Consider the following 18,623-nt stretch of genomic DNA (forward strand, 5'->3'; position numbering starts at 1 on the left):
TTTGCCGCGTTTCCACAAGGCACAGGGTGGGAGAGCGAAACCGAGCGCGAAAGACGTTATGAAATCCACACGCTCACTTCGTCTGTTTTATTCGAAAATTAATCTTTTTGGTAGAAAATTCATCTTTCAAGCTTAAAAATGCAACTGTTTAGATATAAATTAATCTAGTTTGGTTGAGGATACATTAATTTTGGTAGAAAATTAAACTTCTTGCTTGAAAATTCATCTTTTTTTTGTTGAATACTGAACTATTGGTTAAAAATTAATTTGTTTAGTTTAAAATTCAACTACCTTGTTGAAAATTTAACTAGTTTGTTAAAAAATCATATTTGCTTTTGGGTTGAACTCTTTTTTTTAAATTTATTTTCTTAAGATTCATCACTTTCGTTGAAAATGTAACTATTTTATTTTTGTCGTGTTTTGTTTAAGAAATAATTTTTGTAACTAACAATGTTATTACAGTCAAACCTCGTTTATTGCAACTCCTTCGAAACGTAAACACCTCGTCTATCGAGCAGTGTCCCCAATTTTGGGGAGTTTTTAAACTGTGCTTGCGTCGCGCCGACAACCCGATTGGTCACTGTTAGCGCGCTGGTCTTAAATTATATAAATATTCAGATTTAATATTCATTATAAATAATGATTGAGAAATGCCCAAATAGAATTTTCGTGGGTCTGAAATAAGAATTTGGCGTGAGAGATACAAAAAATTCGATTTCAATGGAAAAGAGGTTATGAATTCTAAGTTTAGAGAAATAAATCATTTTTGTTTGTCCTAATGATTAATCTACTCTCTGCCGAGTTTTAAAATTAAATTTTTGTTTATTTTCGACAAGGTAACTTAAAATAAAATCACTAAAATTACCAAAAATTAATTAAGAATAATTTATTACTGCACTGATAAATGTTATATCACACATTTTTTTAATAAATTGAAGACCTGAATTACAATACCAATTAATTATTGTATAAATATTATAAAATATATAATATTATATAGAAAATAATCAAATCATATTTATACTATGAAAACTAATATTTTTTGCTTAAATCTAAAACTTCTTATCACCTTTCTATTAGCATTTCGAAACATTTAAAATTATAAATTAAAGAAATTTTTTTTCTAAAGTTAAAATTAATAACGTTTTTTGCATTCCCGCTTTCACGCTGTCATTGGATATACGGATCATGTGACCATCAGTGGTGAGAGTTGCAAAAAACGAGTTTTGCAGTAAACGAGGACTGACTGTATTCTACTTTTGCTTGAAAAATCGTTTTGTTAAGATTCATTTATTTGTTAAAAACGTCACTATTTTGTTGGAAAATCGTTGTTGCTTTTTTTGTGTGATAAATAATTTCTGTAACTAACAATGTAACTGAAGGGTTGCAGTATATAACAAAACAGCCAACAAATATGAGAGTTTACAATCTCAAAGTGATAAGAACCTTAAATTGGATCAGTCTTAGTTGTTAATCAGGATAAAAATTGCAATTTTCAGGTGAAACAAAGAATAATATCCTGCTATTATGTTCCCGGAAAATGAAGAATTAATGTGATTATTTCGCACTTTGACAGACGATTTTGCGTTGGAAGTTCTACAGAAAGAAGAAAGTTACGTTTCTTGATAAATAAACGATAATAATTGTACGAAATAACGTTTCTGATCGAAACCCTGGCAGACCGAAGGAACCGAATGGAGCCTTTGCAAAGTACCCGTAAAGACCCCATTGGGTCCCCATTCGGTTCCTTTTTTAAAAAACTAAAAAAAGCAGCAAGATCAAATTTTAAACTGTTGAAATTTGAATTCCACCTTAAATTTTCTATTAGAAACTCAGGGAGTAATCGCAATACTTTTTTTTGCAGCGGTAAAAAGTTAAAAAATATATGATCTGTAACGCCTGTTGACCGCTACTTACAGATGATGCGTTTGATGTGTAGCAGTCAACAGGCGTTATACGTCTTATATTTTTTTAAACATTTTAACGTTGCAATAAAGAATATTGCGATTATACGTGACCTTCTATTGGGAGTTTTAACATAGAATCCAAATTTTACCAATTTAAAAGTTTATTTTGATGTTTTTCTTTTCGTTTTTTAAAAAGGAACCGAATGGGGACCCAATGGTGTCTTTGCGGGTAGTTTGTTCCTCCGGTCCTTCAGGGAAGGCCAAAAGTTAAGTGAAAAAAACCTTATAAAAGTGGCTTTTTTTTTGTTGAAATTTGATTGGTACTTGAGTGCTGAAAAAATGGGCTTATTCATTGAAAAAAGTAGTATTTTATTATTTTAATGGATTTAAAAACATGTAGGAAGGGGAAGTTGAAAGTTGGAAGAGAGTCAGTTATCTGGTTTTGAATTACCAATCTGTTCATTACTATATTAAGGATGAGCTTTTGACAAATTCCTTTTAATCCAATATGTATTTGATTTTTGAAGAATTGTTGGTGCAAAAGCCCATTTTCGTCTTTTTTTGGTCAACAATAAATTAATCTTCTCGGTCGATAATTTATTCCTACTTGGTTAAAAATGCAACTTTTTTATCTAAATTAATCCGGTTTGGATAAAGATTTAACAATTTGGTAGAAAATTAAAGTATTTGGATGAAAATGAACTTTTTTGCTATAACGTCACGTTTTACATGTAAATTTAACTATTTGGTTAAAAATTAAACTCTTTTTAAGAAAATTTAACTTTGTGGTGGAAGATTCGCTTTTTTGTTAAAAAATAATGTTTTTGATTTAAAAGAAAACCGATTTGTAGATAATTCGTCCTATAGGCTTAAAATTTTATCAAACTCGTTTAAAATTGATATATTTTGTTGAAAATTCATGTCTTTTGTTAGAAGACTAATCTTCTTACAGTAAAATTCATCTTGTTGGTTGATAATGTAACTATTTGGTCAAAAATTCCTCTTCTATATTTGAAAAATCAATTACTTTGTTGAAATTTAAACTAGAAATTTATCCTTTCTAAGTTTAAAATTCATGTAGTTTGGTGAAAATTCCTGTTTTTTGTCAGAAGATTAACCTTGTTGAAGATTCAATCTATTTTATTTCGAATTGAAATCTTATGAATTTTAAGTCTTTAATAATGAATTCAATACGGTATTTACATTATTTTTATTTGAAATAATGTATGCCTCCATTATTACCCTATTTTCATTAAAAATCATCCTCTTTCGAGACGACTGAAAATTCACGAAAAGTTAAATTTCCGACTGTAAAATTCCCGAATTAAAAAATTTACGAATATTAAAATTTCATCTTAATAAAATTCCCGAGATGAAAGATTCTCGAATAATAGAATGTCTCAATTACAAAATTCCTGAATAATGAAATTCCTAAATTCGAAAATTCCTGATTAATAAAATTCCCGAACTGTCTACAATATTACCAAACTGGAAAGATTCGCGAATAATAAAATACCCAACAGGTTATATTCTTACCAAATTTAAAACTCTTTAAAATCTTTTATTTTTCTGCAGTTTATTTCATTACCGAATTTGGAAATTCCTGAATTTTAGCAACTGAAAAAAATGTATTTGTCCTTAGTTTATAATATTAGTGAATTAAAAAATTTCCTACAGAAAAATGCTGAAATAGAAAATATCTGTACCAGAAAATTCCCGAATTATAAAATTCCTGAATTGAAATATTTAAAATTTGTTATAAAAATTATATTCATTTATTAAAAGTATAATAATAAAAATTACGAAATATACATATATTTTCAATATTTGAAGTTTTTAAATTATTGTTATTATAAATTCAAACAATAATTTTAGAAAATTAAAAGATTACAAATAATTTTTTTATCGATAAAAATAACTTTTCATCTTATTTTAAATAAATATTATATATTATAAAAATTCGGAAATTTTAGAGCATCAGGAATTTTATTTTTCGAAATTTCGCAGCCATTCCGTTACTTTTCGCGGAGGGGGAGGGGGCAAAACTATGACTGTCAACGAGGGTGACGGGGATGGGGGAACTGAAAAATATCCCAAAAGTGCTCACGTAGTTTATGAGCCAAGTTAGCATAAAAATAAAATTTTGTTAATTAGTGCTCCTGACACCGACACTCGACTTCCTGCTCGTAAAGAGGGTGGCATGCCAAGGCGCCTGCGCCTGGTTAACCTACCAAGTACTCTGTTTCCACGACGCGTTGTAAATGTACGCGTTCGGTAAAACGTCGATTTTTTCCTGAGAATAGCCCTTCTGTGGCTTCGGATAATTGTTCAAATGTAACAATAATAAAGTGAAATTCGGTAAATAATCAAAGTTAAAATTTGGGCAAGACATGCCGCTGCAGTGGGCGACAGGTACGTGAAAATAGACTGAGCGAAGGATGCTTCAATCCGTCTCTAATCGAGACTGGACCAAGATCCTTCCATCTCTTCCCAATTATTCTTATCACTCTTATCGCGATCGTTATCTCTGCGATCGAAAAAGTGATAATTATCCTAACCAACGACGGAAAAATCGACAAAATGTTGTCGGAAATGGTTAGACTCTCTTACCAACACAGAGCATTCTACTGCTATGTCATCCTCAGTGTCTGGATTTTCCTTCTCGTTGCAGGTAATTTATCAACTTTTTTCAATGTTTTTCCTCTCCATTTTAGTCATTTTTTATGGATAAAATTAATTTAATTACCCGGATCGATAGAAGATAGAACTGTCAACAGTTTAACAAGGCGCCAAAACAAATTTCCGCTTTGGGGCTTATAGCAGACGACAATTTTCGAGGAAATCCATATTGCGGGATATTTGAAAACTGTTTACTTTCGTCTCATTACTTCCAAACTAATAATTCAGTAGTTCAACGATGACTATTGTTAGTACATGAATTGATTTCACAATAGAATTAATATGTTTTAATTGCACCCGTTAAGAATAAATGATTGTATTATATTTTTAAAATGGTAAACAAATAAATTAACAATGTTTAAAAGCAGCTTAAAGTTTCCACAAAGCAGCATTAAAACTCCTGCTTTTAATAAGGATTTTTTTGTTGTTGTTTAAATTGCATATTTTCGGTTTGAAATTTCAACTGTTTTCTAGAAAATTCGTCATTCTGACTTCAAAATTCGTTCTTTTTTGTTAAAATATTCAACTTTTTAGTAAGAAATTCAATTTTTTAAAGAATAAAATTCGCTTTTCTAAATGGACAATGATTTTTTTGTAACGAAAATTGAACTATTTGGTTAAAAAATTATTCATTCGTGTAATTGTTCGTGTTTTTGTTTGGAAAATTCGATATTTTGGTAGAGAATTCCTTTGTAGCCTTTGTAGAAAATTAATTTTTTTAAATTAAAATTTAACTTCTATTTTGGTTTGAATTTGATCTTTTCAGTTTTAAAATGCAACTATTAGGCTGAAAATGTATGTAATTCGTTGTAACTTTGCCTATTTTGGTAGAAACTGAATATACTGGTTGAAAAATTGTCTATTTTGCAAGAAAATTATTTTTTTTTTTGCGAAAAATAATACTGCTTGCTTGAAAATTAATCTGTTTTAGTTAGGCATTCAAGTAGTACTCTGGTTGAAAATGCGTATTTCTTAGTTTAATATAATTGTTTTTCATTTGAAATTAATATCCTTTCTTGTTTCAATTTAAGCTATTATATTTTTTGTTAAAAATGTATTTGTTTTCTCTGAAAATTCAACTCCACCGTTGAAAATTGAACTGTTTTCTCAAAAATTATATTTTTTGTGAAAAAGTTAGGTTTACTAAATTAAAACAGATGTTTTTGCAATGAAAATGTAACTTTTGCAAGTTTCGTTGAAAATTGTTCTATTAGATACTAGAAAATTCAAATATTTGGTTGAAAATTCATCTTTTTTGGTAGAAAATTGATCTTCTTTGTTGAAAATTCAAACATCTGGTTAAAACAGTATATTTTTTTCTTTAAAATGCGTCTTTTGCTGTAGACAGTCATTTTCTTTAATTAAAAAAAGCAACTGTTTTATTTAAAAAATTAATATGTTTTAGTTGAGGATTTAAGTAATGTATTGAAAATTAGTCTTTTTTGGGCAAATTTCATTGTTTTTGATCAAAAATGAAAAAAATTTTGTGTTTAAATTCAACCTATTATATTTTTTGTTACAATATTTTTATTCAGTTTGAAAATTTAACTCCACGGTTGAAATTTAAACTAATTTCTTAAAAATACAATTTTTTTATAAAAAATTAGGTTTTCTAAATTGAATATATTTTTTTCAATTAAAATTTAAATACTGCGTTTTTGATTAAAAAGTTTTTTATTTGAGACTAGAAAATTTAAATATTTGGTTAAAACAGTATGGTTATTTTCTTGAAAATTCATCTTTTGTGGCAGACAGTAAATTTCTTTAGTTAAAAATGCAACTGTTTAGTTAAAAAAATTAATCTATGTTAGTTGAGCATTCATGTACTTTGTTTGACATTCGTCTTTTAGTCAAAGTAAATTGTTTTAATTTAAATTAAATTTTTTTATGAAATATCGACTCTTATATTTTTTGTTGAGAAGATTTTGAAAGAAGAAATTTTTGCATTGAAATTCTACTCCTTGGTTGAAAGATGTACTACTTTCTTAACCATTCATTTTTTTTAAATTCGCTTTGCTTAATTTAAACTGATTTTTTTAAATAAAAAATTAACTATTGCATTTTTTGTTGAAAAGACATCTTTTTTAGACTAGAAATTTTAATATTTGATTGAAAATTCATCTTTTTAGTCAAAAATTAGTTTTTTGTTGTTAAAAATTCAACTTTTTGATAAAAAAAATGTATGCATTTTATTCACAATTTATTATTTATTTTTTATAAACTAAAGTTTGTTAGTTAAAAATACAACTGATTGGTAAAAACCTAATCTGTTTTAGTTAAGGAGGATTCAGCTACTATCTTGAAAATTCGTCTTTTTCTGTTAAATTCAATTGTATATAATATTTTTCGTTTCAAATTTCAACTCCTTAGTTAAAAATCGAACTACATCCTTAAGAAATAAACTTTTGGTTAAAGATTCATAATTTTAAAAGAAAATTTATATCATTGGTTGAAAATTGAACTGCTTTGTTGAAACTTCTTTTTTTCGTGTAAAAATTAATTATGAACCGAAAATTTAAATATTTGGTTCAAATTCAACTTTTTTGTTGAAACTGCATATTTTTTAGTTAAAAAGAAACTGTTTTTTACTACACTTTTTTTTTTGTAGAAAATTAATCTTCTAGGTTGAAAATTCAACTATTTAGTTAAAATTCATGCATTTTCTTGAAACACTATTTTAATGTTAAAAACTAATTTTCATAACTTAAAATTTAACTATTTGATTGAATATTGACTTTTCTGTTGAAACTTCATGTTTTTTGTTTGAAAGTTTCAACCTTTTCGTATAGAAAATTAATTGTTCTGTAGAAGATACGTCTTTTCTATTAAAAATTATTTGTTTGCAATAAAAATGTAACTATTTAATTTTTTTTCAAGATTGATGTAATCTTCCTTGTTAAAAATTTAATTATTTTGCTGACAAATTATAATTTATGTATTTTTTTGAGAATTTGTCTTTTTAGTATAAAATCAATTTTTATGGTTAAAATTTTAATTATTTTATTGAAAAATGAACTGTTTTGTAGAAATCTCATCTTTTTAGCTTGAAAAATCTACTATTTTATTTCAAAATTGATTTATTTTGTTGAGAATTTTTTTTTCGTAAGTTTAATCTTTTTGGTTAAAAATTCAATTATTTGGTAGAAAATTAACAGATTGTTAAGTACCAATGCTTTTAGATTAAAAAATATACAAAGTTTGAATATTTATGTTTACAAGTTTAGAATATAATTTATTGAAAGTCAACGGTCTTAGAATGTTTAAATGAAGACTTTTATTAATTTTCAAAGATTACATTTTTTTAATATTTCAAGAATTAAAAAATTTTTAAATTCTTTTTAGTTTAAATTTCGACCGGCTCCGAATTTGAGCGTTCTGTGATTTTAAAGCTTTTTAATTCGCAATATTAGAATCTAGAGGAATCCACATTAGAAAAATTGTATGAATTGCAATTGAAGTCAGCGAAATTTTCCGAATTTATAGTTCATATATTTTCAATACATATTTTCTTTGGATGAGCAGAAGTATTATTTATATTTAATATTGTATGGAATTATACATAGAAAAAAATTCATAGAAAATGTTTAAACAATGAAATAACACGGTCAGGAACCGCGGTATTAAACTTGATGGAAGCTGATGAAAATGTTTTTAATTTTCATTTGATAAACTCACCTCTTGGGCGAAGTATAATTAGAAGAGAGGAATTATAAATTGAAGCAGATTCTTAATTAACAAATTAAACACAGTGTTTCATCAAGTTAAACGGCTAATATTAGATCAACGGCTATAAAAAAATATATTTCATTTCATTAAATGTTTTATTTTTGCTTAAAAAAATAATATTACAATTTTAGGGCAAATTTATTTAAACATATTCCTCTATGAACAACTTTAACAAATAACAATTGTGAATAAAAAATATGCCTTTCAGGAATGTATAAGTATATTGGTGTGGACGAGAAAAGTTCGATGCAAAATAGACCATCGAGTAGCGAATTATCGATAAAGGAATTTCCAAGAAACCTGAAGCCTGATGTGAAAACCAAGAAAATCTTTCGATTCTGTAATACTCCCAGCGATATTACTCAAGGAAGCGAAGGTAAAAAACTTTTTTCTAGCTTCATTAAATTATTTTTACAGCATCAACAATCAATTTCTATAAAATTATTAAATTGATATTTTTAAGTCAGGATTAAAATAAAAATCCGGCACTATTCTCACATTTTACCTAATTTTAGATTTTATCTTTTTTCTTTTTCTTTCAAATTCTCCCTCTTCCCCCGATTTCCGGAAAATTTTTCCCTTTTTCTCCTTTTCTCATTAAATATTTTTATTTGCAGACTAATTGATTTAAAAAAATTTTTTTAGTGTTTTTTTATTTTAGCATTTTATTTTAAATTTGATTAATTTTACACTAAACTATTCAGAATTGGAATAAAATTTGAAAGATAAACTATTTGTTCGTTAAATCGATACAAATTAAATATTTTGGAAATTAGCAATTAATAATTCGTCTTTTTTGGATGAAAATTATTTTGTTGTTGTTAAAAATGCAACTGCATGGTTGGAAATTAATCTGTTTTAGTTAAGGATTCAAGTATTTTGTTAAGAATTCATATTTTCTTATGTAAATATAAAATTTTACATGTTTTATTGAAAACTTGTGTTTTCAGTTTGAAAATGCAACCGTTTTGTCGAGAATACGGCTCTTTAGATTGAAAATTCCAATCTTGTAGAAAATCCATTTTGTTTTGATTGAAATTTTTTGTTTTGAAATGGAAATTTAACTATTAGATTTTTGGTTGAAAATTTGTCTTCTTTAGTTAAGAATTCAACTACTTGATTAGAAATTCATATATTTTCTTACGAAATATTTTTTTTTTTTTATATAGGAAATTAATTCTTTTTGTTTCAAAATTGAATCATTTTGTAGAAAATATATGCATTTTGTTAACAATTCGTCTTTCTTGATAAAAAATTAATTTTTCTGGTCAAAAATGCAACTGTTTTCAACTATTTAATTTAAAACTCGTCTGCGTTAGTTAAATTAAACGTTTTTGGTTGAAACCCTTTTTTTAGCTGTAAATTAAACCATTTTATTTTGGTAGAAAATTCGTATTTTTGGGCTGAAAATGCATATTTTTCACAGAAAAAATATATATATATATTTTTTTTTGCTTTAAAATTCGGAAATTTTGTTAGAAATCCATTTTATTAATAAACATTTATATTTTCGTGTCGAAAACTCGACTGATTTGTGATAAATTCATCTTTTCAGTTTGAAAATTCGACATTTTTAAATGATTTTTTAACTAATTTGTTGTAAATTAGTATTTTTTGTTTAGTTTAACTGTTCTTTATTGAAAATTAAAATATTTGTTTGGTTGGAAATATAAACTATGAACAAATATTTTAACTTTAAATAAAATTAATTTTCAACCATACAGTTGCATTTTAAACAAAAAATTGATTTTCTACCCTAAAAGAGGAATTTTCAATTCAATACATATTATTATTTCGAAAAAAAACGAGATTTCAACTAAAATTACGAATCCTTAACCAGAAAAAGACGAATTTTCAACGGAAAATCTAATAGTTGATATTTAAAAAAATGTAATTAAGAGTAAAAACTGTTGGAATCATTAAAAAAAGACGAATGTGTAAAAAAATACTTAAATCATAACAAAAACAGATTAATTTTCAAAGAAACAGTTGAATTTTCAATTATGAAGATTACTTATCTACCGAAAAATTCGAATTATCAACAAAATACAAAAATTTTTAATCAAATAGTTAAATTTTGGACCAAGTTGATTAATTTTCTACTCGCAAATATAAATTTTCTATAAAATAGTAAAATCTTTCAGCGGAAAATGTGAATTCTCAACAATAAAATTAATTTTCAACCGAAACAGTATAATTTTTAGCATTCAATTTTCATTTTAGCGAAAAAAAGAAATTGTTAACAAAATAATTCAACTTTGAACCACATAATAAAATAAAAATTATAAGGTCTTATGGAAAAAATGAATAGTAGACTTTTCAATAGGAAAATGTGAATTTTCAACAAAAAAGTTAATTTTTAGCCGAAAAAGAATCATTTTTACTAGTCAGTTTCATTTTCACAAAAAAATCTTCAGAGTAGCTGAGTTTTCATTGAAAAAACAAATTTTTTAATCAACAAAAAAGACCCATTTTAATCAAATTGTTTAATTTTTAAGCCAACAAATTAATCTTTTACCAAATAATTCAACTTTGAACCAAATAATAAAATAAAAATGATGAAGTCTCAATGAAAAATTGAATATTAGACTTTTCAACAGGAACATGTGAATTTTCAACAAAAACGATATTTTTCAACCGACATAAATTAATTTTTACCAGACAGTTGCATTTTAACAACAAATAATATATTTCTAAAGAAAAAGATACATTTTCAAACTGAAATGATGAATTTTTGACAAAATATAGTGGATTTTTCAATTAAAAACCCATTTTTTTGTCAATAAAAAAGACAACTTTCAATCAAATTGTTTAATTTTCAGGTTAAAAAGACGAATTTTCAACAAAATAATTCAGCTTTAAACCAAATTATAAAATATTTAAATAAGAAAGAGGAATTTTTAAGGAAATATTAAAAAGTAGACATTTTAACCCAGAAGCATGAACTTTCAACCAAAAATGGTTGGGTTTTTTCATTGGTTCCTATTATTTCAGTTAGTATTTGATTTAAAAAATAAGAAAAAAGAGGAAAGACTGTGAAGCCAGCAAAAAGTAAATAGGAAGTCTAATAGTCTACAGACTAAAGAATACATTTTAAATAAACATTCAAAATTAATTTTTAATACTGGAAAATTATTATCAGACTATTTTGACACTATTTTTTTTATTTTTCACCCTTTTTACACTATTTTTATCTGAGTCAGTCGGAGGAAGTAACGTTACGAATTTGCATAACATTTAATACATTTTCCGATAATAAATTTTTAACAAATTCATCTCATTAGGTTAAAAATTTCTATATTTAGTTTTATATATATATATATATATACTTTGCTGAAAATGTATGTATTTATTTAAAAATTCAATTTTTTGGTCGAAAACTAATCTTCTTTGTTGAAAATCCATATTTTTTTATTAAAAAATGCAACTTTTTAATTTACAAATAATCTGGTTTTGCTTAAAAAATCATATTTTTTCTATAAAATTCAACAAATTTTTGTAAAATTAAAGTATTTTTTTTAAACATCTTTTTTGGTAGAACATTAATCTTCTTCCTGAAAACTTTATCTTTTTAGTTGAAAATAATTTGTTTCAAAATTAATCTTTTTTAATTAATCATCTGCTTGGTTGATAGTTGAACTAGTTTGTAAAAAATTATATATTTTTAAGAATAACTTCTTTGGTTGTAAATTTAATTATTCATTATTTCGAAAATTAATCTTCTGTATTGAAAAAATCATCTCTTGTGTTGAAGTATTTTGTTAAGAATTAATTTTTTTAATGATTTATCATTTTAGTTGAAAATTCTTCTTTTTGGTTGAAAATGTATAAATATTCTGTTACAAAATCAATTCTTTCGTTGAAAATGTATTTTTTTAACTTACTTTTTGGTTTATAATTTACTCTTTTTGGTTAAAAATGCCACTGTTTGGTTCTAAATTATTTTGGTTTGTTAGAGAAATACACTATTTAGTAGAAAATTAATTTTTCTATTAAAAAATAATTGTTTCGGGTACAAAATTTAACTGGCATTTGATGTTTCATCTTTTTATCTTTAAATTTCGACAATTTTGTTTAAAAAATACGAATTTTGTTGAAAATTCACATTTTTTATAGGAAATCAATCTTCATGATTTCATCCTTTTCAGTTGAAAATTCTTGGTTGAAAGTTCAACTAGTTTTTTAGAAAGTTAATATTTTTTTACGATTCAACTCTGATTAAAAATTTTACTATTTCTGTTTTAGAAAATTAATCTTCCAGGTCAGAAAGTAATTATTTTTCAAATTTATTTCAAATAATCATTTCATTTTTTTTAAACTAGATCTTTTCTAGTAGAAGATTTAAGTATTTTGTTGAAAATTCGTATTTTTTGACCGGCAATTAATTACCGTTCTTGAACATTCATCCTTTTTGATTAGAAATGCAACTTTTTGGTTCTAAATTAATCTTGTTTGGTTGAGGATTCAACAGTTTGTTAAAAAAATTAAACTAGTCCGTTGCAAATTTTTTGCTCAAAAATCATATTTTTGCTTTAAAATACAACAATTTTATTTTTAAAATAAGTTTTTTTTAAATCATCTTCTTTAGTAGAACATTAATCTTCTTGCTGAAAAATTCATCTTCTTAGTTGAAAATGTAAATATATATTTTGTTCCAAATTCAACTTTTTTCATCACTCAATTACTAATTTTAAAAATTAACTAATCAATTTTTAGATAATTAATCTGCGGGGTTAAAAGGTCATCTTTTGTGTCGAGCTCTTTTGTTATGGATTCTTGTTTTGAATGATTCATCATTTCTGTTCAGTATTCGTCTTTTTTGGTCGAAAATTAATCTTCTTGGTTTTCAATTTACTCTTTTTGCTTAAAAATGCTGCTATTTGTTTCTAAAATAATGTGGCTTGGTAGAAAAGTAAACTATTTGGTAGGAAATTTAACCAAACGGTTGGGAATTAACTTTTTTGTTAAAAATTCGTCTTTTTTGGCAGAAAATTATTATTTTTTGCTGGAAAATTAATATTTTGGTTAAAAATTAAAATATTTGATAACAAATGTATCTCTTTTATTTGACAATTTATCTACTTGGTTTAAAGTATTACTAGCTTGTTAGAAATTAATTTTTTCAGATTCACCTCTTTGGTTAAAATGTATGTAACTTCTTTGTTGACAATTGTTTTGCTTTTTTTTCAATTGGAATTAATTTTTCGAAATTTATCTGTTTGGTTGAACTTTCGTCTTTTTGATTAAAAATTTGGTATTTTTTGCTTAAAAAGTAAACTATTTGGTTAAAAATGTATCTCTTATTTTACAATTCAAATACTTGGTTTAAAGTTGTACTAGTTTGTTAAGATTCATATTTTGCAAGACTCAGCTTTTTGGTTTAAAATTGAACTTTTTTGATGATAATTATTTTTTTATTTTTTTAATCAGAATTATTTTTTAAAATGTATGTATTTAACCCATTAACGACCAAGGCTATCAATTTTATAAAATGAGTTTGACCGCAAAATTTATGGGTATAACAAAACAATAAATAGATCAAAAGTACTGTTCCTTATGTTTTTGGGCGAGCTAAATTCGAATCCGTGGTCAAAAATCGAATATTTTGACTTCAAAATTAAATATGGCGATATTTTATTTTTATAATTTTTTTCAGACAAAAAACGCGTTAATATCTTAAAATTTCCTCAATCATCGGTGCACAAAATTCTTAAACTTTAACCAAAAATGTTTATATATATGTTTTTTCTTCCAAAATGGCGAACAAAATACAAAAATATTCCAAAAACTGTTTTTTTTTCATCATCTTTGTTTTTCTCCAAAACTTGAGAGTTTAAAAAAAAGTTTCATTGTATAAAAATGTCTTGAAATTAACCATAGAACACTATGAAAGTTTTTTATATTTTTTAGAAAAATTTTTTTGATTTTTCAAAAAATCAAAAATTTGAAAAATTTGAAAATCTTTAGGCTCTGGTGCAAATTTTCCAAGAATAAAAATAGCGTTTTATGTCTGAAAAAAATGATAAAAATCAAACATTTTTCACTTTTTTTGTATACAAGAACCGCCATATTTAATTTTGAAGTCAAAATATTCGATTTCTGACTTCGGATTCGAATTTAGCTCACCCAAAAACATAAGGAACAGTACTTTTGATATATTTATTATTTTGTTATACCCATTAATTTTGCGGTCAAACTCATGTTATAAAATTGATAGCTTTGGTCGTTAATGGGTTAATTGAGAATTCATTTTTTTAGGTAGAAAATTAACAGAGTTAATATTTTGGCTGGAAAATTAATCATTTTGGTTAAAAATTTAACTGCTCAGTAAAAAATGTATCTCTTTTAGTTGAAGATTCAACTACATGGTTTAAAGTTGTAATAGTTTCTTAAAAATTCATATTTTTCAGATTCACCTCGTTGGTTTAAAATTTAGCTTCTTTGTTGGAAATTTTTTCTTTTTTTTTTAATCAAAATTAATTTTTATATCTGAAAATTTCACTGTTCCATTTTTGGTTAGAAATTTATCCTTTATAAGTTGAAAATTCAACTACGCCAGATTTTCGGTTTAACCGCCCTTTTCTAAAACTTTTGGCCCACGCAATTTCTCATCTGAAGGGGGCCACATACGGTTGCGACTATCGCCTCGGAAGGTTTGCAGTGCGCAAATACTCAGTCGAGTATATTGCGCAATATTCTGTATGATGGTTTTGTTCAAAAAATTTATATATTTTGTTGAAAATTCGTCTCTTTTCTTAGAAAATTATTCTTGTTAATTGATGATTCAATATACTGTTATTCGACTTGAAATCTTAAAAATTTAAAATGTTTCATATTGTATTCAATGCAGTATTAACATTAATTTTATTTGAAACAATTTCCTTTTTGTTATAGGAAAAGTGGATGGAAATTTAACCCTGGGCGGGATAATAATCTTGACTCGACATGGGGACAGGGGACCATTGGCTCACGTGCGAAACATAAGTACCGTAAATTGTGCCGGAGATTTTGCCGGAAATCCGGATCTAGACACTGTATACCAAAATTATCAAAATTTTCTACAAAACACAACACTTTATTCTCGAACGACATGGGCTCAATTTCTGGGACCTTTTCATGGTTTTCCAATGCTTCCGTCCAGTTCCAGAGACTGCAAACTTGGCCAGCTAACGACTTTAGGCGTGGGCCAACTTCTCAAAATTGGCCTCATACTTCGAAATTCGTATTACCAAAAACTAAATTTGGCAAACAGCACCTTAACTTCCAAAGATGTCGTCGTTTTCAGTACCCGATATCGAAGAACTGTCCAGAGTGCTGTTGCACTTCTGTATGCTTTTTTGGAAAACGAAGGCTTTCAGAATTTAGCTAAAATCTCCCTCAGGGAAAGCCAGAGCTACGCATTCTGTTATTCGGATTGCGCCTGCTCTGCCGCTGACAAGTACTTAAAATTACATTCCAAGGTAACTAAAAAAATACTAAAAAAAAAAACTTTTTTTTCTTTTTATAAAAATTATTCATTTTAATTTTAGATGGGGCGACTGAAAAATCTGGAAAAATAAAATTCGCGTCCTTGTAAAATTCCCAAATAATAGTATTTTCGATTAATATAATTCCTGAACAGTTTATGATATTACAGAATTGGAAAAGTTCTGAATTTAACCAATTAAAAATTTGTTTTTATGGATATTCTTTAAATTTTAGAAATGAAATAATAAAATAATTTTATTTAAACAAATATCTTTCATGTTTAAAGTTTCAAACGTTATAGTTTGAATTAAAAATTAAAATAATTGAAAAAAATGGTTATGCAGAAATATTTTTTAAAATTCTTTTGATTTTAAATGCAAGCAATAATTATAGAAACTACCAATGTTAAAATTAATGTTTCTGTTATAAAAATATTTGATTATAGTATTTTGAATAAATAAATAATATTTATAAAATAATTTTAATAGATGACATTCGGGAAATTTTCAGTTCTGATTTCTTTTAAATTTTGCAATTTTCTGTTAGGCAGTTTTAAATTCGGGAATATTATAAACTGTCAACAGTTCTTCAATTCAATAATATTATAAACTATTTGGAAACTCTATTTTTCCAAAATTTTATAATTCAGAAATTTCATTATTTGGGACTTTTTCAATTCGGAAATTTTATTTTTCGAGATTATTCAGTCGTCCCTTTTAGATAATATATGATAGGATTTTACGGAATTAAAAAAAATTGCAAGGTGTTTTAACAGATTCAAAAAACTTTCAAGGGACTAAACGATTTCCAGGAGATTTGAAAAAATTGTAAGGCACTTTAAGGAATTTCACAAGAAAATAATATAAAATCGCATATGATAATACTCAAAAATGAGGATTCTGCACAAATATAACGAAATCTGTAAACTCCCGTAATATCTTTCAAATCGCTTGAATTTTTATAGAAATATTTCTTGAAATCTTTGAAAATCTTACAAAACTCTTTGAAATCTCTTAAAGTTTTTTTTCAATCTCTTGAAATTCATTGGTATTCTTTTAAATAACTTAAAATCCTTTGTCATTGGCTTAATTCCTCTATAACCCATTGTAACTGTGGAAATTAGTAGAAAAAACCTTCAAATAAAATTAATTTTTTCCAGAAGTTTTCTAGAAGTTACTTAAGATCCTTTAAAGTCTGTAAAAATCTTACGAAATTCTTGGAAATATTGAAAAATTTCTTGAAAACGATTTAAATTCGTTATAATTAGTGGAAATGTCTGGAAACCCATACAAATATTTTTGAATCCCATAAAATCCGTTAAAAAGCTTTTAAATCCGTGAAAAACCTGGAAATTGTTAAAATACACTAAAATCCACAGAAATGTATATAAATGTTTGAAATGTTTCGAAATTTGAGAAAATTCCGTGAAATCCTTGCAAATATTTGTAAATCTCTTTAAAAAAATAAGCCTAAACATTTTCATTGCTCGTTTTCATACGCTTAATGCGTACACTTTAACTATATTTATTAAAAATATTACATTTAAATCGAAAACTGTGATTTTAAGTTATGAGAAATTACAGGCGTAAATCTCGTTCAAATCTACTAAAAACAACGTTTTAAACTTACGGACCTGTTAAAAACAAAAATGGCATATTTTTGAAAAAGATCGACCTTTTAGAACTTTTGTCTGATTAAGAAATTTCATAAGAATAGTATCGAAAAACGTATATTTTATATCTAGTAGAAATTTGAATTGATATTTCTTAAACCACTAAAAAAATTGTTCCCCTTTATTTTTTGTTTGAAAATTTTTAAAATGTTGAAAAGCATAGAACTACTTGAAATTTAATCGAATTTTAAAATGTCATTAGGATAATTTGCAAATCTTTCTTCCCTGTAGCAGAAAATTTCTAAAACTTATAAAAAGTTTGTATTCAAATTCTGAAAAAGCTTTAACTTTTTGAATTTTTGTCTAATTGAAAAATTTAACCGAGATATTTTCTAAATATATTTGATACCCGAACTGAAAAGAATAGTCACGATTTTTAAGTTTTACATTAACTTTAGCATAAAAGTGTTTACCGATTTTTACTGTTGAGTGTAAAGAATTATTGGATACTAAAAGTAAGTATTTACTAGAAATAAAGGGTTTTAGATGAAATTTACATCTTATAAGCTGAAGAAACATATTATTTTACAGAAATATCTGTTCAACTGTGATTTCCATCTTTTTTTAAAATACATTTTCAGTTGATCAACGATAACTATAAATGAATAATGATTTTTAAAATTAAACTTTACTTTAAATTGTTTAAAGTGAATAATAATTAATTTTACAAGACGATTCGAAATCAGTTCGCGATTTAAAAAATTTATCTAACGTCAAAATTTATGTAATCAATTTCAATTGGAAGTCTTATTAGTTAAGCAATTGGAAACGCCCGATTGAAACTTTATAAACTATTTTTCAATTTTAAAATAACTTGAAAATAATATATTCATAAGTAAAGGCTTTTATTAAATATCGAATATTATTTCAGTATAAAATATTACATTTTTAAACCATTCAATTTGAAAATTTTTAATTAAGAAAAATGAGAATGACTTAATATTTAGAAATATCTGAATGTTTATTTAAAATCAGGAAAATCAGTCAAGTTTTTAAACTTCGATGTATAAATAACAATAACATATTATTCTTTAAAAAATTCAAGGAAGCTGAAGAAATATTTATAAGTTTTGAAAAAATTCAATTTAAAATTTGAAATGATTTGAAATAATTTAAACAAAGTGACTTTAGAGCATTGAAAATTATAACGTAGAATTATATTTTTAGAACTG

General features: G+C 25.4%; 1 protein-coding gene across 1 annotated transcript in view; it reads left to right on the top strand.

The window, feature by feature from the left end:
* The first annotated feature begins 4,141 nt into the window (after window positions 1–4,141).
* Window positions 4,142–18,623, top strand: part of LOC117174483 (2-phosphoxylose phosphatase 1) — a 30,086-nt gene continuing 15,604 nt past the window's right edge. The window contains exons 1-3 of the mRNA XM_033363640.1: window positions 4,142–4,578; window positions 8,521–8,688; window positions 15,207–15,772. Of these exons, the coding sequence (XP_033219531.1) occupies window positions 4,488–4,578; window positions 8,521–8,688; window positions 15,207–15,772 (825 nt within the window). The 5' untranslated portion in view covers window positions 4,142–4,487. The remainder of the gene's footprint in view (window positions 4,579–8,520; window positions 8,689–15,206; window positions 15,773–18,623) is intronic.

Source organism: Belonocnema kinseyi, chromosome 6, assembly GCF_010883055.1.
Source record: "Belonocnema kinseyi isolate 2016_QV_RU_SX_M_011 chromosome 6, B_treatae_v1, whole genome shotgun sequence".
Taxonomy (NCBI): domain Eukaryota; kingdom Metazoa; phylum Arthropoda; class Insecta; order Hymenoptera; family Cynipidae; genus Belonocnema; species Belonocnema kinseyi.